We start from the raw sequence: 25,237 nt of genomic DNA, 5'->3' as shown, positions 1-25,237 counted from the left end.
CTATTAATAATAAATACACCTGATATATATTTAAATGATAACGTTTCCCCTTTTCATCTTTCCAGATATAAAGTAGAAGTGTCAGGGAAGAGCCTACCTGTACTGACGAACTTGGATAAAGGGAGATACGGCGTGATCGTATTCGAGAACTTCTCAAAGTATCTGACGATGGACAAATGGAACCGGGAGCTGCTTGACAAGTACTGCCGGGAGTACTCGGTGGGCATCGTCGGCTTCGTCAGCCCCACCGAAGAGACTCTCGTCGGCGCCCAGCTCAAAGGACTTCCGCTCTTCATTCACACCAACATGAGACTCAAGGTTTGCTGAATATCTGTATTTGTGAAATATATGGAAAAAAATAGAAGTATCCACCAATAAAATATAGATATAAAAACTCTTCAAAACATTAATATTTTATAGCAAAAATATACACCATAAATACGTACATACAAACCTAACACAATATTGCTCACTTTTTTGTTGAAAAAAAATATATTTCTCCATTATTGCATAATTTAGGCAGGTGATTAGGATTAGTGGAATCAACTATCATTTATTATTATTTTTACAATAAAGTCAGCTAAGTTATAATAATATTATGTGTGTTTTGATTACCAAATAACAATGGGAGAGTATGACAGATCACTGCCTGTTTTAATATTGGATAGTAAATTATAACATCAGACGTTATTATTTATATGTGTGTCCGGACTGCGACATGTCTCCTTCACGTTAGATACCCAATCTCTTTGTTTTTTACTACAATTACAAAAAATTACACCTCGCTTCCCAGTACCCCGTAATTCTGTATGCGGACTTCTGTCCAGATTGAACGTCTCTTATGCTTATTGTTACCCATCTTCATCCATACAGTGTGAAAATGATATGTGGAAGTGTCATGGCGCTGCGATCTATGCCAGTACTGTAGTTCTCGAAACGGCCACGCTTCACGTTAAACTTGCTGCAGACTAGATTCTGATCATTCATTTCAAAACCACCGCAAAGCATATTAGTACCTACATATACTTGGGTTTACTTCATCTGGTTTTTAAATGTTAAATATTTTGACTAGGAGTGTGTAACCTGAAACTGTAGGTACAATTAAATTGTTTCTCACCACTGAACTGAAATTATTGATATACCTACTGGCAAATACAAAATGAATAAAGATAACATGAATGAATCCATGTTTTATTTTTATTTGGATTTATATACAATCTTGTTTCAATCAATATCCAACTTTTGTTGTTTTATGTTCCAGGATGCCACCCTCAACCCGTCCTCTCCCGTTCTCCGGTTGACTCGTCCCGGAGAGACGGCGTGGGGAGCACTTCCAGAAGACCATTGGACCATCTTTCAATCCAACAGCTCCACCTATGAACCGGTGGAATGGGCATCGAGAAATATACCAGATTATCCAGAAGGTTTGCCATTTTCTTCAACTTAATTCATATTATATGCTTCAGAAATTTGAATGCCCACCTTATGGAAGCGTTAAGATCTACATAATATTATTGCTAATCATATAGAGCCACCTTTCCGTTTGCTTCTTTTAAAATAATACCGACATTCGTTGCCATAATATTAGACTTATTTTAAAGGAATTTAGTATAGATATTTTTATTAATATTGATAGAATTTCTATAACAAGTACATACATACATTTTTGTTCAAAGCTTGCCATCTCCGTACTGTCGCCTTAACCTCCCTTTGACGCCCTTTCAAGTATACAATATAATATTATACTATATTATAACAAGGGTTAGTCGACCATTCCGAAGATGGATGTCGTCAAATTAACAAAAACTCTGTTTTAAAACTGTGATAAAATAAGTCTAGTATGTAATAAGTTAAATCACTTGCTCATGTTTTCTATATAATACTCTATAACTTCTGTAAAATCACACAGTGCCACTCACTTGCATGGCTGCAGAATAAAACCACGAGTCCCTTCCAACAGTTTGCTAGTTTACTTGCCTTCTTTAGCCTTTTTTCAAGAGTGTCAATATTAAAGGAAATAATTGAGTAATGCAGAATTTTAAAGAAGTTATGTTTTTGATTTCCAGGAAATAGAACAATGCTGACAACAGTAATCCAGGACCATGGTCAGCTAGACCAAATACAACGGGTGCTATTCGGGTCTGGATTGAAGTTTTGGCTTCATCGTCTTCTCTTCCTCGACTCGCTCAGTTATCTAAGCCACGGACAGCTCAGTCTCAGTCTTGAACGGATGCTGCTTGTTGACATTGATGACATATTTGTCGGTGAAAAGGGTGAGTATTCATTTTATTATATAATAAATTGTATGTACATGCTAGGATTCTCTTAATCTCAGAATCTTAATTATTTAAAGTATCATTTGATGATAAACAGCAGTTTGTTAGGCTAAGAAAATTATTTATCAGTAAGGTTACACAGTGTTGCCAACTGTCATTGACAAAAATTTTCCAGATGGGGTAAGATAATAAATTAGATGGCAGAGTAAAATACCAGCTTTTCTCAAAATTCATAGTGTCTATAAACTATCATTTCAAAAAAATATGTCATAAGTAATAACATTCTTTTTACAAGAACAAATATTGAAGATGAATTTTTTATTTTAAAACTACAGTATAACCTCGTTTTTACGTGCCCGGAATTCATGTTTTCCCGGCAATTGCGTGTATTTTTTTCAGTCCCGATGTATTTCAGTACATTTAATACCCGCATTTACGTTTTTCTTTCCCGCGATTTACGTCGGAAATATTCAAAATATGCGAGTTACGCGCACTTGACAATGATTGGGTCGTGACATTCGAACGATTTTTCAATAAAAATTTTAATTGAATATTGTTTTTTAATAAAACGTTATTTTTTTTGAAACAAAATTTAAATGTTCTTTTTTTCAATAACCCCCTTTTACATTTTCCCTCCAATTAGGTTTTTTTTCTTCAGTCCCTTAAAAAACGTAAAATAGGGGTTATACTGTAATAAAAATAATTCATCAAATTAAAAATGAATGCAGGTAAAAAATTTATTCATTTTTTATTTTATTTATAAGATATTAATTAGGTAATTTATATTATATTACCTACTTTATTAGTTAGCCAGAATGTTGATTTTCATGGAAACCTGAAATAATATTCTAGCTTTATTATGAAAAGTGGTGCATGTTGGGCATCACGCGAAAGGACCGTAAGAGAAACGAATGGGTTAGGAAGCAGACAAGAGTACGCGATGTAATAGACGTTGCCAAACAGCTGAAATGGAGATGGGCGGGGGCATATTGCTCGCCGAAAGGACGGCCGCTGGACAAATGCCGTCATCCAATGGTGCCCAAGGGGTACGAAACGGCCACAGGGTCGCCCTAAAAGCCGCTGGATTGACGAACTGGTAAAGTTCGGCGGAAATATGTGGCAGCGAACGACACAAGACCGAGAGAGTTGGAGAAAGCTTGGGGAGGCCTTCATCCAGCAGTGGATTGACCCCGGCTGATGATGATGATGATTATGAAAAGTTTTTAGCTATTTGCGATGTCGAAAAACACTAGATTTAATGCCATACGCCAGATGCAAATTTTGCAGGCTAGATGCCTATTCAAAAATACTAGATCTGGCAAGAAAAACGCTAGGTTGGTATTACTGGTTAGGTACTACATATCTCAATGGAGTACATATACACCCGCCTCCCACACCAGTGGTGGAAAAGTGAGAGTACCATTGAATTCAACCCCTGTAAAATCAATTTTTTTTTTTTTTTTTTAAATAATTCTCTGTTCTACAGATATCATGCCGAACAGCAATTATGTTTTCTTGCTTGATTAAAAAATACCTATCCTGATTTACATCTCAGGTGCAGAATTATTCTATCGTATTAATAATTGACAATTGTATTTGAAGGTACTCGGTTACGACCGGATGACGTCCAAGCTCTAATGTCAGCTCAGTCACGGATCCGGCAATATGTTCCTGGATTCCGATACAACCTTGGCTTCAGTGGGAAGTACTTTCACCATGGAAATGATGATGAGAACAAAGGAGATGACATGATTCTGGAAAATGCTGACAAGTTCATATGGTAATTTATGATATATTTTGTTATTGTTCTATTCACACTTTATTCAGATTCATGCTTTTAATTATTAGTTTATTTAATTGTTCTTTTTTAATGTTGACCTGTTTCTTATGAAAAAGTGTTATCAATAAGGCATTTTAAGTAAATTTAATCATCTGTTTTCAGGTTTTCGCATATGTGGAACCATCAGCAACCTCACTTGTATGACAATATCACGCAGCTGGAATTCGACATGAACCTGAACCGAGAGTTTGCATGGGCGCACGGAATCCCAATCAACTCTGGATATTCTGTCTCACCGCATCATTCTGGGGTTTACCCGGCACACGAGTTACTCTACATTGCCTGGAAGAAAATATGGGGCATCAGAGTCACTAGCACTGAGGAGTATCCGCATTTAAGACCTGCCAGGTATTTTAGACAAATATTTTTTAAATGCTTACTCATTCTAATCAAAACTTTAATAATGAGTGTGTCTTTAACCTTTTCTTTATGAAGCAAATAAATTCTGTCCTTTCTGATGATGTCACCTTGGGTTACCATATGAGACAGTAGGTAAAAGGGAAATGCATATTTTGGCAACATAAATAAGTCTAATAAGATTTCATCATCATTATTTACTTGGTATTTGTTTTATCTATAACATTATCAAAAATCCATCGAAACCTAATTAAAATCATCGAGTATTTCTTTACATTTTTACAGCCTACAAGTCATAATACTATTTTGATCTCACCGCTTACTTTCATATCTCTTTCTCACAATTCAGTATGTCTCTCTTTGTGTCGACTTGTGTTCGTAATGAAATGCAACTGTCTGTTTGCAATGTGCATTTATAATTTATGACAGGTAAATGAAATCTGACCAATATCTATCAATTAATTATAATAATATCTATTTATTGGAAAATGACATCACTGACGATAGCCATAATATGAAGATGACAAAGTGCATGTTAACTGAAATATTAGACTGGGTAACCTAAGATAACATTACAGTAACGAGTGTTAATATCCCTCTTATTTTTGTACATAATGACCTATCTAATGGGTCGTATTACTTTGTTTTAATAATTTTTGTATAAGTATGTCTCCTTATTAAGTATTAATACAGTTGTTTGTGCAAACTGTCCAGAGAGGACTAGAAAGCCTTAAAGACTTAGTTTGAGGTAGTATGTCAGGGAAAGAGGCAGGGACATGCGCTAGTAGATGAAAGCAATTATTGAATAACCTCTAATGTTGGATTATAGTTTTTTTTATAATAGATGTACAAAGTGCCGATTATTTATGCTTGCAGAGCAAGAAGAGGTTTCATCCATCGCAGTATAATGGTTTTGCCGCGACAAACTTGTGGACTATTCACACACACCATGCTCATAGACCGGTACCCCGGTGGAAGAGATAAACTCGATGAATCTATACAAGGGGGAGAACTTTTCCAGACCATTATATACAATCCTGTAAGTATGTCTCAGACCTTATTAATTATTATCATAGTTAAATTATTTATACATCAGTTAATATCAAAGACGTCGAAGAAAACCTTCTCTATCTGACTCATGGACAAACTATTTAATAAGCCTCATTTCATTTTGCATTTGTGTCAATTTTCACACATTTTGCCCACATCTGTCAAAAACCGAAAGCATTTCAACAAAATCTTGGATTCACTATAAAACTACCATGTTTTTATCAGCTCGTATTCTTGTTTGTCCAAAAATTTTAACTAACTTCCCGACTAGCTAGACATTTGAAACTTTTAGAATATATCAGAACACGATGGGAATGCATTTTTTTTAATACTTTTGGCCATCTTTAAGAAGAATTGAATTCATTTTCACTTAATTCTGTTTTGTATGTTTCGGAAAAAATTCGTAATTAAAGTAATATTTACTACTCACTATTATTGGTTGCTAAATGGGTCCTAGCAACTAAATTATTAATATATACATGCATTACTATGGAAATCAATATGAAATGTCAAAGTGACATTTCAGTAAGTATTCTATATTTATTAATACATAGAATTGTCAAATTTATATGATTCAACAGAAAATTTAAAAACATATGTGAAAAGTTCTTTTTATCTTGTGATTATTTATACCCAATCCATAAAGTTGCTGAAAAAACATAAGTATGTAATACTCGTCAGACAATTTTCGACTTTTTTTGACTGAGCCGATTATGCTAATTATAATGTGATTCGGGAGCATTTGGCCCTTTGAGTGGTGAGTAGTTAATTAATTATGCTCATGGTATGCCGACTAATAATGTGTCATGTCTATTATAATAAATGTTGGTTGTATGAGGAACTGTATGATGAGTGTAAATGGGAGACCGGCTTTCCTGAAATGATCGGGTAAATCAAATTGATTTCAATATTAATTGAATCTTAATTATTTACACCCTAGAAAAGTTCATGGATTTAGCAGAACAGCTGTCAAAGTCGAAGACTCACAAAACATTCCATGAAGGCCATCAATGATTTTAACACTAAAATTTGATAAAGCTCCCTTTCATTGTAGATGGTAAATATATTTATTTGTAAAACTAGACCCTGCTAGTTGTTAACACAATATATTATTATTATGTGTTAATTATTGTTATACACAATTTTACCAGAGAATTCAACGCATAATTACGAATACGATAAAAATTTAATTGACTTCTGAAATAAATATCCTTGTTGAACTGTTCGTGAATCCTTTCAGATAAACATCTTCATGACTCACATGTCGAACTATGGTAACGATCGTCTCGCCCTGTATACTTTCGAGTCGGTGCTGAAATTCCTCAAATGCTGGACGAATGTGAAACTTAGTTCATTACCCCCAGTACAGCTTGCAGAGAAGTATTTCCACCTCTACCCTGAAGAAATGGATCCTGTTTGGGGGGTGAGTTACATCATCATCATAATATTATTCCATCATAATTATAACTGGTTATTTCAATCACGTCCATTTATTTCGATATTTCTGTGAAGATCAATTTTAGGGATCTGTGTTTTGCTTTTTGTCACAATATTCTGGCTTTATGTATGGTATGCATACATTGGTGTCGAAGAATGGAGGTAGGCTGTGGAGATCCGACATAAATAGTGCTGTAGAGGTTTTACACAATTCTACAACTGACATGTTATTGTCTATGCTCATTTCTAGAGCATAGACAATAACGCAACGGAAACGCACATAGTCGTCAAACAGAGCTTCCAAAATGTAGTCGTTACGATATGCTCGTCCTTTATTTAAATTATCTAAATTTGAAAGTATTATTATAAACCCTGCTTTTGTCAATTCACAAATTAATGTACTGTCATTTTATCCTGCCGTGTAATACGTAATTGTGCTTCATACTAAATAATATAACAATATAAACACCCACAAGTGTTTCCGTAAATGAGACCCATACTATTAATTATCTCATCTCACACACAATCACAACCGTCTGAACAATATATTATCGGGGGTAATATTCCAACCTCGAACACCCCCCCCCCCCCTCCCGATAGTGAACACTAAGCTTTGTCAGTCATATTTATTTTTTTCATTGAAATAAGAATACAAATTGCAGATGATGTCAGTTAGATTCTGTCATGAAATTATGTCGATCTCAACTTTATTTATTTCAAGTACAATATCAACCGATAGTTTTGCTCGAACTTATTTAAAATAGTTTTATAAATATAAAGTTAACATCTCCAATTTCAGAATCCGTGCGATGACGTAAGACATCAAAAGATCTGGTCGCGAAACAAGTCGTGCTCGGCACTGCCGCACTTCTTGGTGATCGGCCCTCAGAAGACGGGCACCACGGCGCTCTACTCCTTCCTCAGCATGCATCCGGCGCTCGCCAGCAACCTGCCGAGTCCCACCACGTTTGAGGAAATCCAGTTCTTCAATGCCAATAATTATTACAAAGGACTCGATTGGTAAGAGCATAATTCCAAAACAAATAACTTTACTCTATGTTTCGTGAAAAGTTTTATAAACGCTGGAATAATGTTTCATGTAGTAAAACCAACAATCGGTCTAGAACTTTCATCAGGGATTTTATCCAAATTGTTGAATATGGATTGCAGTGTGGTCTCTCGATTCGCTAAATTGTGTTCTGTTCAATTACTTACTTCCTCACAAACTTACCTTGTAGAAAATACAAAAACTAAAACTGACGTGATGCTTATGAATATGATAATTTTTTTTATATTACAGGTATATGAACTTCTTCCCCCCTTTACAAGGCAATTTGAGTCGGTATACCTTTGAGAAGTCGGCAACGTATTTTGACGGAGAATTAGTTCCTAAACGTGCTCATGCTTTGTTGCCTAATGCAAAACTGGTTACCATTCTCATATCTCCCTCAAAAAGGTATGTGAACATTGTTCAATTAAAATAATTTTTAAACCTCTATTCTGCAATTAAAATTCATTCCCAAAAACCTGTGAGCGCATTTGAAGCTGTCGGCTATATTATATAAGACAATTATTCCTATTTTTACAAACATACATTACTTTGTATGTAGGTATTTTCTACAATAATTATAAATATAATGTTTTATTTTCAGAGCATATTCATGGTACCAGCATATAAAGTTGCACGGAGATATTGTGGCTAATAAGTATTCATTCCACGAAGTTATCACTGCAAATGATACGTCTCCAAAGCCACTCCGGGATTTAAGGTAAAATTTATTTATAATATCTCCAATCTTATAATACATCTAGCATTATTTTTACCTACATACATTCTGATTAACATTGTAATAATTTTTAATTTGATGAAATATATTATTAAATGTTTACGCATCTCATGTCTACTTTCAAACACAACAACATTGGACATGATTATTCTGTATTTTGATACTACTTAGCCTGTACATATAATAATATAATTGCCTTTTGATTGTACAGAAATCGCTGTTTGAATCCTGGCAAATATAGTCACCACTTGGACAGGTGGTTAGAAGTATTCCCCACTAACCAGCTGCACATAATTGATGGGTCGGCACTCCGTTCTGACCCAGCGGAAGTCATGAATACTCTTCAGAGATTTCTCAAGATATCTCCCAGCATTGATTATTCAAAACTTTTAAAGTGAGTATAAATTATAATTAACTGCAAATCTTCAATAAGTTATATTTTTGATGACATTTTCATCTATTTTCATTTTGAATATAAGATTCATCGATTGACTGGTGTGGTCTTGTGTAGTTGGGGTCCATAATAATGGTCTGAAATACTAATAGCAACCTATGGCTCATCATAACACCAATTTATCATCTATACATAGACTTACCATAAGTCCCGGTTTGACTGGGATTGTCCCGGTTTTACACATTAGTCCCGGCGTCCCGCGTATGAATGATTGTCAATAATAAATTGTCATGATTGACCGTAGTAGCACATATCATATGATGCGACAGCGGGGAAGGGTGCAAAAAAAATCATTCCAGCGAAAAGTCAGTCCGTACTTTTCGCTGGAATGATTTTTTTATACATTGTACTGTAAATATTATATTTTTATACATTGTACTGTAATATAATTGTACAATAAATAAATAAAATAATTTAAAAATCTCTGTTGCGAAGGTCTGCATTCTTTTTTTGTACATACTTTAAAACAATTTTTGGTGGTTCTTTGCCATATATCCCGTTCTTGTCCCGGTTTAGAGTTTCATAATTATGGTAAGCCTATCTATACATAATATTATTATTTTTGCAGATATGACCCCAAGAAGGGATTTTTCTGTCAGCTCGTGAACGGCGATCACACGAAATGTCTGGGAAAGTCAAAAGGCAGAAACTACCCACCGATGGAAGAGAAGTCATCCAAATTTCTGCAGAGGTATTACATGGCGCACAACTCCGCCCTTGTGAAGTTCCTAAAGAAGTCTGGCAACAGAACTATCCCCGAGTGGTTGAAGAATGACCTGTCGACGGTATCATAGCGTCACTGCCTGTGAGGCTGGTGCTTCAGACAATTTAGACAAAGGTGTTGTTTAAACTTCCGCGATAGATCCTGACTAAACGGGAACAATCCAGTGAACCGTTAAAATTATATACCCAGTTAGAATTTTACCATCATATACTTAAACTATTTTCAAATTAATATGCAGTCAATTATTTCAGAGTGAACTGACACATTATTGTCCGTCAAATCAGGAAATTGTTTCTTGTTATTGTGGCTTATGTGTGAATGGAACTTTGTAAACTTGACTTCATTTCATCGAGATACTTTTCTTTGTTGACACATCGTCGCTGTAGGATTGGTTTGTCGAATAGACCAAATGTGAAATGTTCAGGAGACGAAAAATAAATTTTATTATCCTATATTTAAATACATGAAGGTATTTAAATTGTTGTTCTTACAGCATATGAATGCTGTTTTCATTACAAAGCAATTTAAAGAAAAGGATGGTTCTGGTCCATTTAGATACAAAAAATCATTCTGCATTCAAAGGTTGATTTTGACAAAAACGGATATTCGAAAAACCAATCCTATAGCGACGACATAGCACAATTCATATTATAAAAATACAAACTCGACATGTCTTTTTTAATAGAAGGTAATATAGCAATTTGTTGGACAATATTTAGATTCTGTTTATTATATTGAAAACATTTGCCAAATATTTTTATGTACATATTATCTCATTTGATAGGCACCATTACAGTCACTATAAAAACTAAATGAAGGTATCTATTAATATATGACGTAATAAGCTCCTAATACATTATGACTTAGAACTGAACTAAATTATAATGTAACGGCAGACATTTGATAATTTTGTGAGAGACCGTATATTCTGTTCACTGGAAATCACCTACTAGACAAATTAATACTTAATAATTTTGTACATATCACGAAAATCTTTAAATGTTAGCGAATAGTTTGTTGAATAAATGTGACAAAATGTTGTGCCGGCTGTGTCCGTGTTGACCTCTACCGTAGGATAGGTGTGGACAAATCTGTCTTGCGTCGAAAAGCGCGGTTTATTGCTTCAAATTGAAAACAAGAGAATTTATTTATCAGATTGAACATGTTATTTTATAAGGAAAACATATACTTACTACTATTGTAAATAATTTGTTATTGTATGTTGTGACATTTCCTCATTTATGTTGTAGGATTTTTAATCAATTATATAGTTTTAATCGGTAAAATGACAGTAACATTTTTTTTACACTCTTTCTTATTCTATCATGTAGACATTTTGTGTACCTACGTATTCAAATTATTTTTAATGTTTTTATGAATTTTTGACAAACATTTATAAATCTTACTTTTATGAATAAAATTATGAATTATCACAATACAAATGACTCAGGAATCAGCGTAATAATATTATCAGTTGTTTTTTACGTTGCATTTGTTCAGGTTTTGACATCAAAGTCATAGTAAACTATGACACATATTATATTATTATCTCATATTATCATATTAGACAATGTACTCAGTAATATTTTTTCGTATCGACAATTATTAAAAGAACCAGTATTCTGCTAAATGTATTGTAGAAAAAAATTATTCTCTATCATTCTACAGAATTTAAGTTTTTTTAATAATCATTCTTTTCATACTATGTATACCTACCCATACTTTAGCCTAAATGCCAGAAAATTAACTGTTTTATAATAATGTAATATATAATAATATTATGTATGTATGTAGTAATTATTGATTTACCTCCTGACTGAGCATTTAAGGCGTTATATTAAGATGAGACATATTGTATTTTTGTTGGTAGATTATGAATATTTATTTGTCGTATACCGACCGTATCAAAACCAGTAAAAATGAATACCGACGTACATAGCTTTGTTTGTTAAATATTTTCGTTGAAAGGTAATATTTGAAAACCGGCTTTAGCCGTTGTTATTTAATGTACATAAAATAGCGTGAATATATTAAAATAAATACATGCCTGATACTTTCCACATATCCCAAAAACTGTTCCAGTTATAAAAGAGTATAGATATAAATTATCATTATTGAGTCGTACAATCCGCGAAAATTCCACTCGCAAATTGTTAGCATTTACAAAGTATCCTCGGCTTCAATTTTTCTATGTAAAATTTTTATTTTTATAATAATATAAGATATATTAGATATTATTTTCACTAGGCTGCCTTTTCAGTTCATACACTTAATATAGTATCGAAGGTATTATATTTATACTCCAACTGAATAATAATTATTCGCTATTATAGTTTTGAAACTTAATTTTAGTAAATATTTTAATGACTTAAGTATTTTTTAATACTTATAAAAAATATCAGATCTTTCCACCTTGTGATTATTTTTCTTATAATTTTGAGTCGTGTTAATCTCGACAGTATTTTGTATGACACTATTGTGTGGTTCCTAGTACCTGGTACCTAGTATCTACGAAGGGGAGTTGTTTTGTTCTAAACAATTTGCGAGTTGGTATAATTTTCCAGGGTTACTAGTGAGGAGTGCATATGTTTTTTTTATAATATGTGGTTTATGTGGTCTGATTTTCCATACTCCTGAAACAGATGAGTATGTACCTAGTACCTAGTGTGTCTATCCTGACCAATACCTATTTGTCACCTCTCTGTATACCTAACGGTATGTAACTGCCCGCTCTGTCGAGATGTTACGGTCGGATAGTAGAATTCGTTTTCATGGTTATCTCTATGAGAGATTATGTTCGACTGACATTTCGGTTAATAGTGAATGTTTATAAAAAATATTGTAAATAAATATCACTCGTAGTATACGCGAATATGTGTTGTGTTGTGAATGGAAGTTAAAGATTTTAAAAGAATATCCTCATTGTGTTTATGTACATATTATAACATACCAATAATTCTGTGTGAGGAAGGAAAGGGCAATATATCTAAAATTACTACTTTACAGGAGAACCAAAAATTGAGTTTTTGACTACTTTGTATGGGAACAGCAATGGTTCTGTGAGATATTTACTAATCCAGACACGTTGATTCGAATCGTCGTTTTACTCATTTATGAATAAATGTTCTTTATGGACAATTCGGCATAATCAACTCATTATTCAATTATTTAGACTTACATAATATTATCTCCCAATTCTTTTCATACACAGAATTAATTCTTTCAATGATAGAGGCCTACATCTTTTATATGAATCTTTATTGCCATGTATACCTAATACAGGTAAAATTTATTTACTAAATGCTTTTACTTTGTTTTATAATCCATATTGAAGTTTTTATAATACATAAATTATATTTTAAATCAGATTAAATTTAATGGCTCTTTGATAAATATCGCTAAACGATTCTCAATATTTAATAATCTCCAGTGTTCTATTAATAATAAATCATTATGTTCTTCTTTATCTATGTATAACTGTTGTACTTTAATAAATTCACTACCTAATAAAAGTTATCTCCAAAGCCTTATTCAGATACTTATACCTACATTATTACGTTTCGAGTAATGCGGTGTACTTTTATTAAATTTTGTAAATCATTCTCTGTAAATGTATCCATGCTGCCATTGTCATAGATGAATTTGAATGTATTTTTCCTGTAAATTATCGTGTTTGATATAATGAAATAATGCCTACTGCTTTAAAATAAGTGTGCCATAAACAAGTTATCATATACAATTACTTAACTGTTCTTATTTTATTTCTGCGGTCACTATTCAAGAAATAGACTGCCATTTTATTTCATGTCACAAATAACATAAAAATATAACATGTACAAATATTTTTATAATTTTAAAAACAAAATCAACTTTATTAATTAAATTTATATAAAACTTACATACCTGCTGTCAGTATAGTTATGAATAAATGATGAAATCATCACATGAACATTGGTAACGTTTTACAGAAATGTAGGCATTTATTCGCATTTAATTAAAAAAAAACACAAAAAATTTGGTGTCTATTTGGTATCAACGTTATTTTTCAAGTTTTCAAAAACATATTTGAGTTTACGGTATTTCATTAAATTTTAAAATCTTGTAAAAAGAAATAATTAAAAATAATATATTTACAAATCTCCATCGGATGGGACTGTAATGTTGGTATTTCGTTTGAATCATTAAATTAAATAATGTTTAAAAATAAAATATATGGATTTGATCAATTGTTAATAATATGTTTAATAATTGTACTTAAATGTATTTACCTAAAAATAACAAGTTAAAAAAGACGTTATTTGATTTTATATGAATTTACATCATCGTCTATCGATATCATAGTTTTAACTTCTTATGATTATTTTATTTTATATATGTATATGTATATAAAGATAGCCTAGCAAAAATTGTTTCGGACTAGGCACTACTTTGATGAATGAAAAATACTTATTGACAATAAATTATTATTTTCATCATTAACTATCTTTTTATTTTATTTAGATATATTTAAAATTAATCAACTTATAAATTAAATGAATTATGCAAAATTCTTTCTTTAGCTCAAATTACACCGGCAGCAGTGATGCCAACCGTACTATAATTATAGTACAATACTATAATTTTGATTTCGCGAAAAATGTAAAATACTATAATTTTACGCCAAATATACCAAAATACTATAATAATTTTAAAGGATTCAAGACGAAAAATGTTCCTATACTATATATTATTCAGAAATACTATAATTTTTACGCCTTTGTACTATAATCAGCATAGAAAAATATGGCAACACTGACCGGCAGACTCATAATACTGCGCATCTGCTTCGGTCGCGAAATGTAATTTTCGAACGTTCCTTGGAGTTGTGGTCAAAATAAAATAATTCCTATTTATCAGTAATGACTCAGGCAAAGAACGGTGATAGTCGGGTCGACGATAGCTGCTCTAAACCAGTGGTCCCCAACCCCTGGTCCTTGGATCAAATGGTACCGGGCCGCCCAAGGAACATTAAATTATTTCCATTTTATTTACTGTGGTGTATTTCTCTCGGGTTTGTGCGAAGAAGATCAACTGCTGGAGATTGCAAATGACGGCGGCCTTAAAACTACGTTCGAGACAACAACTCTGCCGGTGTTCTGGATTAAAGTCGAGGCAGAATACCGTGAGATTGCCACCACAGCACTTAAATCCCTATTGCCATTTCCGACATCCTACCTATGTGAAGCGGGGTTTTCTGCAATGACAGCAACCAAAACAAAACAACGGAATAAACTGGACATAAGCAACACACTTCGGGTGTCATTGTCTCCTATTACCCCCAGATGGAACCGTCTCGTTGCAAAGAAACAAGCTCAGGGTTCTCATTGATTTAGCGTTCTAGTGAGTTAAAATGTTAAATCACTTTATATTCATTTTTTGGTGTAACTGTATTTTATTTTGAAGGTACGTATGTTTAAATATAATTAAATTAAAATTATTAAATCAAAACAGTATAAAATATAAACAATCAACGTCCCCCCGTCAGCGGGCCGCGGTCAAATTATCAAACGTAAACCGGTCCGCGGGGATAAAAAGGTTGGGGACCGCTGCTCTAAACTACTATGCTACTAAGAGACAATCGGTTTGAGAGTTTGCCAGTGTAATTTAAGCTTTAGTGTATTCTATATTAGTTTACTAAATAACTGGAATATGTTTTCAATGAAACATTTTAAAATGCTTTCGACTATTAATTATAATTGTCAGTTTATTGCACAGCAACCAATAATATTGAAAAAACTTTCTTTTATAGAGTTAGAGCCTAAACATGAAAATGAGGTAAGAAAAAGATCTCTAAGACCAATAATTTAAACGCAAGCTCTAAAATAGAAAAGTTCTCATTTTGCATACAAAAATGACATTTAGGTCAAACTACAACCCGCTGCAGTGATACTTCTTGACAAAGCTCACCATCTGAGCAAAACATAATATGTCGTAAAGTAATTTTTATATGTGGTGATTATGTACTATTTTAAACTCATTTTATAAATTATCATGAATCACCACCACGTAAATGCTGAATCTCTTAACACGTTCGGTGCGTCGGACACGGCTCCCGTGTCCATACAAAAATTGTAGCCCCGCGTCGGCCACGGCAGCCGTGTTCATGTGTTGCTTTCAATGTTATTAACCAAATATTTTACAGCATGTCTACAATTGTTGTTATTTATTCTTAGGACCCTTAGCACTGTACAAAATCTTTCAGTGTTAGTAAGTACTTGCCACGGTTCGGTCGTTTCGGGACATTTCATTGAAACTCTCATGTAAAGGCTTGTTCACACTAGTGTAATCGGAATACGTACATCAAACGACTTATAATATTTTGTTGAAATATTGTTTACAGTTGTAAATTGGTTTTATTTAATCACTTTTTTTTATTATTTTGTAAATTATGTATTTTTTATACCGAGTGTATATTTTTTTCTAAATTCTATGTGAATATAAACTTTTTCCGACGTTTTAGTGCATGTGATCCCTTGTGTTTTAGAGATAGTGATTTTCATTTTTTACCCCACTGACAATGGATCGGCCATCGTGTTCAAAAAGACAAAGAGTAGAAGAAAGCGATGACCAAATGCACGACAGTGACGGAAGTGATTTTGATAATATTGTATGTGATTATAACATTGATAGTGAATCAGATTGGGAAAGTGATGATGACATATTTTTACAATCAATTGCAAGAACAAACTTTGATAGTGAATCGGATTGGGAAAGTGATGATGACATATTTTTACAATCAATTGCAAGAACAAACGTTGTACCTGAAAAGTGGTCGTCTGAAAAAAAACAAGTCACATCTATTCAATTTTCGGCTACGCCTGGCATAAAAATCGACATGAGTGGAAAAGATCCTATCGATTATTTTCATCTTATAGCTGATGAGAAATTTTATAACTACATCGTAGACCAGACAAATGCGTATGCAGTCGACATTCTAGCTCAAACAGAGGGCGATAGAAGTCGAATCACTCAATGGAAAGACATCACAATTGACGATTTCAAACTATGGTTGGGACTTCTGTTTCATACAGGAACGATACGTTCGAATCGTCTAAGTGACTACTGGAAAAAAGACTACCTCTTCAATTTGACTGTATTTTCGCAGTTTATGTCCCGAGACAGATTTTTACTGATAATGAGATCTTTGCATTTCAATTGCAATGAAGAAGACAGTTCCAGTTTAGGTAAAATACAACCATTGATTGATCTGTTCAATGAAAGGATGGACGCCATATATGTGCCGAAAAAAAATTTATCAATCGACGAATCGTTGGTTTTATGGCGCGGTCGCCTAATTATTCGGCAATACATGAAAGGCAAAAAAGCAAAATATGGCATCAAACTTTACATGCTCGGAGAGTCTGGTGGTTTGGCTCTAAAACTTATTGTTTATGGCGGATCAGCAGATACGGAATTGGGGGGGAAAGACCATACCAAAAAAGTTGTCCAAAAATTAATTGAAGGTAAAACAGGAATCGGTCATTCTATTTTCATGGACAACTACTATAATAGTGTTCCACTGACTGAGGCTTTACTCCAAGATAAGACATTTGTCACGGGAACCCTAAGGAGCAATAGAAAGGGTAATCCTGATACGGTTGTCAATAAAAAACTTAAAACTGGTGAATGTATTAGCCAGTACACGGATATGGGTATATGCGTTACAAAATGGAAAGATCGTCGAGAAGTAGTTACCATATCATCAGAATTCGATGGTGATATAACTAACACGTCTAATAGATTTGGAAAGTTATGTAAAAAACCGAAGATGGTAATTGAGTACAACCGTTATATGAGTGGAATCGACTATCATGATCAGATGTTGGCATATTACCCGTGTCAACGTAAAACTATAAGGTGGTACAAGAAATTGGGCATTCATTTATTACAAACAATACTTTTGAATGCGCATTATCTATATAATTCCGAAAATCCAAAAATTTCCTTGTACGATTTCAGACTTTCGGTAATTAGAAAACTACTTGGCCCACCTCCGCTTACCTTGCCGAAACAACCTAAAACAAAAATTCACTTACCAAGTTTCTGCGAAAAGGATAGTGCAGGAAACACCAAGAGGCGAAGGTGTAAACATTGCTGGAATACTACCAAACAACGAAAAGTTTCGTTGTTCCATTGTCCTGATTGCCCGAATAAACCTGGGTTGTGTTTAGAACCCTGTTTTCGACTGTATCACGAACAAATTTAGTTTTTGTCAGAGTGAATCAGAATTTATTCTATAAATATATACAAGTCATAATACGTTTTTTGTCTCGATTTATATGTATCTTCAAAGATTTTTTTAAATGTACATAAACAAATGTGAATCTAACATTCCAACGTTCTTTCAAAGTAATATCATATATTGTAGTGTATTGTGATAGTGTAAATTACGTTTCAACTATTTTTATATCATAGTGTCTTTTTTGTGAACTTTTTCAACAATAAGAAATATTATCAACATTTGAAGTTGAATAAATTGCTGTAAAACAAAACATGGAGTAAAAAAGGTAAGATAAAATTCCGTTCAAAATAAAATGTATATAAACACAAAATATTATGTTAGTGTGAACTTGCCTTTAGCGCATTTCATATGGCGCGACATCAATAAATGCCGCACGTGTTTCGATATCTGGTAGGTAAACAATGCAAATACATGTGCTGCACAGATGTATTTTGTGTAAATGACACTGCAAGCGACAGAACTGAGATAAAATATAATAATAGTTTCTAATATTTAATAGAGTTTTGTGGTTTCGTAAGGTAGGTATTTTTCAGGTTCTCTGTAAAGCATGCGATATTTTTTGCGCAGCCAACGTGTTAATAACACCGGTACAGTTCCGGTTTAGTGATTTAAAGTCATTATCCAGTTCAGAATATCGAAGAGATAGAATTTGATGTAAGTAACATATTATTATATTGTAATACTATTTTTTTTTTAAAAAAATAGGTGCCGGAACTCACTTCTTCAGCTTTTTACTAAAGAAAATTATGTTCAAATATCATTTAAATGAAATTAAAAGCAGATTTTCCTATGCCATGAATCGCATAAAAAAATAAACATTTTTTTGACATGTCAAATCTAAAGGTAAACAAACAAACAAAAATATAAATTTAACATACATATTTCTGAAAAACACTTCTGAGAAAATATATTATAACCAATAGAAAAAATCTTTTTGATAGACACAAAAGTAAGACAAAGTCATCATTAGTATGTCAACTCATATCAAGGATGGAAGACACCCGACAGCATGGCCCCCACATAATGAAGCGGGGCCCCAAGCTAGGATCTTTGCCGAGCTCCCCTACCTATCGCTAAGGTTAAAGGCAGTATGACTCCCTACAGTAGCATTTTCCAAATGGTGTTATCGAGCGTATTAATCGGACGAGTTAACTCGCGGGTTCTAGTAAACATCATAATTTCTGAACAAACTATTAGTGTACCTGTACTTTCTAAACAATATTTTATCATTTTAGTGTGAAAATATTCACGATAAACTCGAGAAACATGTTAATTTGGTAAGTTTTCACAATTATTTCGACGCTCCCTACGTAAACTCAGACATCTACAAAAATGTAATTTTATAGGAGAGCTATTTGAAGTAAAAATAGTTTGTTTTCTACTGAACCTGAAATTCAGGAAGTATTATAATTATTATTACAGTTTATTTACTCATTATTACATTCTTTCTAAATTATATACTTTTGGTAGAACTGTAGTTGTCCGACTTTACGTTGACTTCCAAACATCCGTTAATGAGACAACTACCACAAGTCTCACTTTACGTGGGAAAGAATTCATATCAATTATTAGCAACTTTACTTATTACTATTGAAATCCTCATAACTATTTAGAATAATATTATTATCTTCCTATTAACTAACATTTTTTATTTAAAAAATCTTCTTTTATCAATAAAAATGTAGATGTTTATCTGCTTTATCCTCATTTTTTAATTGGCGAGTGATTTTTTTATTCTGAAGATGACAATTAAATAATTTGAACTGTTCCTCAGTGGGACTGGTATCATTCAGCGAATAAAACAATAATCACACTACAGTCGAACTCGGTTATTACGATCTCGGACATAGCGAGATCTCGGATGTAATGAGGAAACATTCGTTGACATTTTGATTCATGATTTTCTCCATACATTTATTCACTGTTTTAACGAGCAACTTATCGGATATACCGAGCTAAAATACTGGTGTCGATCGTTTAAAAACATTTCGACCCTAAGCAATAAAATCCAATCAGACAGGATGCCGCCGGACGGATTACGTTAATGAAACTAGTTAACACATTGATCGCCAAGTAGTTTTACATAAAATAGTTAAAAAATGATTATTTGTTTCTAAGGTATTATTTGATAGGTTATGAAAGAATATAATGTTTTTTTTCATTTTGATGATTTTTTTACGTAAATATTGGTTTTTATGATGTGTCGGCCACATGTGTCCGTCGCGGCGCCAACAAGTTAATTGATTCTATTGCGCCGGGCCGGCCATTTCGCCGGTCACCTGTCCATATGTGTTGACGAGAGCATGGTGCCATTTTGCGGTCGAATTATATTTAGATTTAGATAGTATAATAAACAGAAAAGGCACAAATACGGAATATAATTTTCAAATTGGGTAGTACAATACCTGCAGGTCGATTCCGTAACTTACGACTCGTGTGAAACATCGTAGTCATTCGCGAAAGTGACGTAGGTTATCGAAATAAGGCATGTCGAAACTTATCACTACCTGAATTAGTCTTAATCTGTGTCGACAATATTGCACATACCAAAGGGTACTCGTGACCAGAGACGGCCATACGACTTGAGTCTCTCTTTCTCTCTCTCGCATTGATGTCTCGCGCCGATACGTAGGTAGTTTAGTTTCGAACTGTCAAAGGTGACGGACTAAACTGCGATCGGACACTATTATCTTATCTTTACTCGCGAGAATAATTATATATTATTATTTTATATTTCGCCAAAGCATTGCTATATGCTTGTATCGTTCACCCAATTATTTTAAAAGATGTCAATCCCAGAAATAGTTTCTTTTGCTGCAGTTTTAGGATCACGTAATCATCCGCGAAACAGATCAAATAATTATGCTAACTTATCTGAAAATGCTTTTTTACTCAGTGATGCACTATTTATACGTAATTTCCGCTTAAACAAAGAGCTTGTGAGATATCTTTCACAAATTCTCACGCCATATATGGTTTTGCGAAGGAGACGCTCCGCCCTTGACATTCAAAGTAAGGTTCTAATAGCATTAAATTTTTTCGCAACCGGTTCATACCAAATGCCTGTTGCAAATGGTATAATACGAGTTTCCCAGTCTTGCGTATCACGTGTTCTGAGTGAAGTGGTGGCTGCCTTGAACTCACCCGATATTTTTAATCGGTGGGTTAAATTCCCTACAAGCCCAGAGGGACTTCAAGGCATCCGGAATGGTTTTTACTCCAGGTATCAGTTTCCAGGGATAATAGGGTGTATTGATTGTACACATGTAGCCATCTTTTCACCTAATAAACATGATCCATTAAGCCCAGAGCATATTTATGTTAATCGTAGAAGATACCATTCGATAAATGTTCAGTTAGTATGTGATGTGAATTTAAAAATTCTAAATGTGAACGCACGTTATCCAGGAAGTGCACATGATTCATATATACTCACCAACAGTAATGTTGAACCGATGCTCAGACGTTTACATAGCCGCGGAGAAGACAACTCTTACTTGCTTGGGGATTCAGGCTATCCTTTAAGATCATGGCTTATGACTCCTTTACATACCGTAGAGCCGAATTCGCCAGAGGAACGTTTTAATACCAAATTCACCACAGTTAGGGCAACTGTCGAGCGTTGCATAGGTGTTTTAAAAATGCGTTTCCGATGTCTCCTAAAACACAGAGTCCTTCATTATGCACCAAAAAAAGCATCACTTATTATAAATGCATGTGTCGTTCTCCATAATTTATGTATCGAGAGCAATATGCCTGAACCCGATCTAATTGATGAGACTTTGGATTTTGGTGATGTAAATAATGAGTTTATTTATGTAGAAGAACCGCCTCGTAATAGGCGGACAAATCCAGATTTGATTGCCGGCCAAAGAGTTCAAAGTAGACTTATACGTAACTATTTCAGTCGCCATAACACTTAGTTAAACATCGTAAAGCCATGTAATTATTTATATTTAGTTTAATAGGTACTTATTATTTTATTATCATCTTAGGTTATAGTATTATAATGTCGTCGAAGATTCTCCAAATGGGTGAAGTATCGTAGGCCTGACGAAGGAAAGTCCATGTAAATGTATTTACTACCTTCATTTTTCCCTATATAAAAATTATTAAATTTAATAGGTGTAGTCAAGTTGGTAAACTTGCGTTAATTACTGGTTGGACATTTTCCTTCGTCGGGGAACCTTAACGAGTTTGGTCACCAAAACACTATTGAAAGATTTTATGGATAAACTGATTAAGTATTGCTAAAGAAACATAGAACATTGATTTAATGTTGTTATAATAATTTAATAAGACATTTTTATTCAGATTCCATATTGTCTTTATAATGCTTTCGTGACTTGCATTACCTCAAGGGTCAACATGGAAACATGCTCTTGATATAACTTAACATGTAGCTTCCTTCATGACTAATTTATACAATGAATATATACTTACCTATAATTTATTGCTATTATTAATTTAAATCACAATCATAAGATACTGTACGTCCCAAAGACTACGATGGGCGGGACATGTGGAGAGAATGCCTGAAGTTAGAGCGCCAAGGATCATGACGAAGTGGCTACCTCAACGGAAGAGACCCAGAGGCCGTCCAAGAAGGAGATGGGCTGACGCCGTAGAAGTGGACTGGCTTCATATAGGAAGACCCGGTAACTGGAGAAGTTTGGCGAGAGACCGGAGTGAGTGGAGAGCGGTTGTGGAGGAGGCCAAATCCCACCCCGGGATGTAGCGCCGTGGAAGAAGAAGAATTAATTTAAATCATTAATACAATGCATTTTCACCATGAATTGACAGTTAACACAATAAAAAAATAGCATATGTATATTTATTTGGCCTCTGCTTAGCACCCTCTTAAGGTATCCATAGCGTGTGATTGAGCCAGCTCCAATTATATTATGGGCGGAACCAAGAGTCATAGCCACCCCTCGGATGAATTAAATCCTAAAATACATTTTGTTAATATTTCACCATTGACGAATATAATTCAAAAACCATTTACATCACAACCTTATAAGAAAATGCATAAATTTATAAGTTTAAATAAAGTCAATTAAAAATTTTTAAAACTGCGATCAATGTAGAATATTTTCTTCTTACATAGATGGGATAATGTTCGGTAAGTATTCTCCCTTCAATTATGCTATGCATATTTTTTCATAAGAGTATATCTGGGATTAATGAATGAATCTCATAAAGACACCACATCAAGTGACGTACGGAGGTAAGTTCAAAACGATTAATGTGGTGTGCGTCACACGTATTACGTACATGATGTGATGCCCCCCGACTACTGTTGTATTATAAATTAATAGTACCTACCGTATTATGAAATTTTGACTTTCGGGGGACAAGCAAGTTAATGTGATTTACTGATAATTTTCATTTGAGTATTTTAATTCAATTACAACTAACAATTTATTGAAATCTATTATAAAGTATGCGTTCGTCGAACACTACATATTTTATCAAACAGTACATTTCTTTATAAAAACAATCATTAAATAGTATGCAACTAGAAATGACCCACCCTTCAACGAACAGATGTCAACAGTTTTGGAGTTATTGTAAAATCATCTTGATTATTTTTTTGTATTCATTGGTAAATTTTAAATGATATGATCAGTGCACCTTAAAACTGAATTCATATTTAACCAATCAATGAAATATGCAATGTATGTGATTATGTTCAATGTGTGTAAAAAACTGTTTTGAATAAATTATTTACTTGATTATTATGATTGACATTCAATGGAATTGGAGGGTAAGAAAATAATTATATAAAGGCAATTTTCCCAAAGCATTATTTTTTATTCAAAAAATCATGGTTTAAACCTCAGTCATGTACGCTCTGCATACATAATATATTTAATTACAATGCATTGCTTTTAAAACTAGAATGTCCATGAATCAGTGAAGAGTCGGCTGCACCAGTCCTCTGTAGAGCTACAAGCGCCGAGTAGAAAAATTCCATCTGCTTACATCAGTGAATCTAGAATCATGCAAAAAATTAGGTAGTTGACTTCTTGAATTTACATAAAATTACAATATCAACCCAAAAATATTTATCCACGACCCATTGAATTGATTGGCTTTCATCATGTTTCTATAGACATTATAGTTGATTAGAAATATACACAATTAAGCTGAGTTGGTTTTAGAATATCTTGAGAGCCTGACAATTGCATGAAAATTATATTAGAAAAAATTATTGTTTATTTCATAATCTCTACTAAGTAAAAAATCCACTGGATCAAGCAAAACCCAATGCCATTCCAGTCTAATGTAATTATAAGTTTTTTTGGACCATGTCTGATCCGAAGATCATATGGACCTTTTTGGTTTGTATTAACAGTTTTTTTTTCTTTTACAAGAAACGGATGTTATCCATTTGTTCTACCTATGAATATTCCGACTCCAAACAAACACATGATGAAAAACAATGTGTATTTGCCAGACCCAGGATTCGAACCAGGGACCCACCACATTATAAGCTGACGCATTAGCCGCCATCGGCCACCGTTGGGCCGTAAAAAATATAGGTTATACATTTATTATGAATAAACTATAAAGCTGCAATCATAGACTATCTGCAATATTATATCAGTTACACATCCATATCTTCGATTACATAAGACTTTAGACTATATTTTGTATTAAAAATGTTATAACTAACAAGAGCATGTTTCCATGTTGACCCTTGAGGTAATGCAAGTCACGAAAGCATTATAAAGACAATATGGAATCTGAATAAAAATGTCTTATTAAATTATTATAACAACATTAAATCAATGTTCTATGTTTCTTTAGCAATACTTAATCAGTTTATCCATAAAATCTTTCAATTGTGTTTTGGTGACCAAACTCGTTAAGGTTCCCCGACGAAGGAAAATGTCCAACCAGTAATTAACGCAAGTTTACCAACTTGACTATACCTATTAATTTAATAATTTTTATTTATAATAAGGAAAAATGAAGGTAGTAAATACATTTACATGGACTTTCCTTTGTCGGGCCTACATTAT

At 33.4% G+C, this 25,237-nt stretch overlaps 1 protein-coding gene across 4 annotated transcripts in view; it reads left to right on the top strand.

Annotated features, from left to right (window-relative positions):
• The window catches only part of sfl (N-deacetylase and N-sulfotransferase sfl), a 394,455-nt gene extending 384,100 nt beyond the window's left edge, over positions 1–10,355 (top strand). For 3 of the 4 annotated variants that reach the window (XM_085952085.1, XM_085952083.1, XM_085952086.1), the window contains 12 exons: positions 66–318; positions 1,262–1,424; positions 2,067–2,273; positions 3,879–4,056; positions 4,219–4,464; positions 5,350–5,512; positions 6,764–6,946; positions 7,760–7,980; positions 8,261–8,416; positions 8,613–8,729; positions 8,959–9,141; positions 9,770–10,134. In XM_085952085.1, the coding sequence (XP_085808211.1) occupies positions 66–318; positions 1,262–1,424; positions 2,067–2,273; positions 3,879–4,056; positions 4,219–4,464; positions 5,350–5,512; positions 6,764–6,946; positions 7,760–7,980; positions 8,261–8,416; positions 8,613–8,729; positions 8,959–9,141; positions 9,770–9,995 (2,296 nt within the window). In that variant the 3' untranslated portion in view covers positions 9,996–10,134. Of the gene's footprint in view, positions 1–65; positions 319–1,261; positions 1,425–2,066; positions 2,274–3,878; positions 4,057–4,218; positions 4,465–5,349; positions 5,513–6,763; positions 6,947–7,759; positions 7,981–8,260; positions 8,417–8,612; positions 8,730–8,958; positions 9,142–9,769 lie in introns of all 4 variants that reach the window. The other variant, XM_085952084.1, reaches the window with a different exon arrangement.
• The last annotated feature ends 14,882 nt before the right edge of the window (positions 10,356–25,237 follow it).

The sequence above is a fragment of the Rhyacophila brunnea genome, unplaced genomic scaffold (assembly GCF_057557595.1).
Source record: "Rhyacophila brunnea isolate RB1 unplaced genomic scaffold, BYU_Rbru_1.0 scaffold_3, whole genome shotgun sequence".
NCBI lineage: Eukaryota > Metazoa > Arthropoda > Insecta > Trichoptera > Rhyacophilidae > Rhyacophila > Rhyacophila brunnea.
This window is presented reverse-complemented; position numbering and strand designations above follow the sequence as displayed.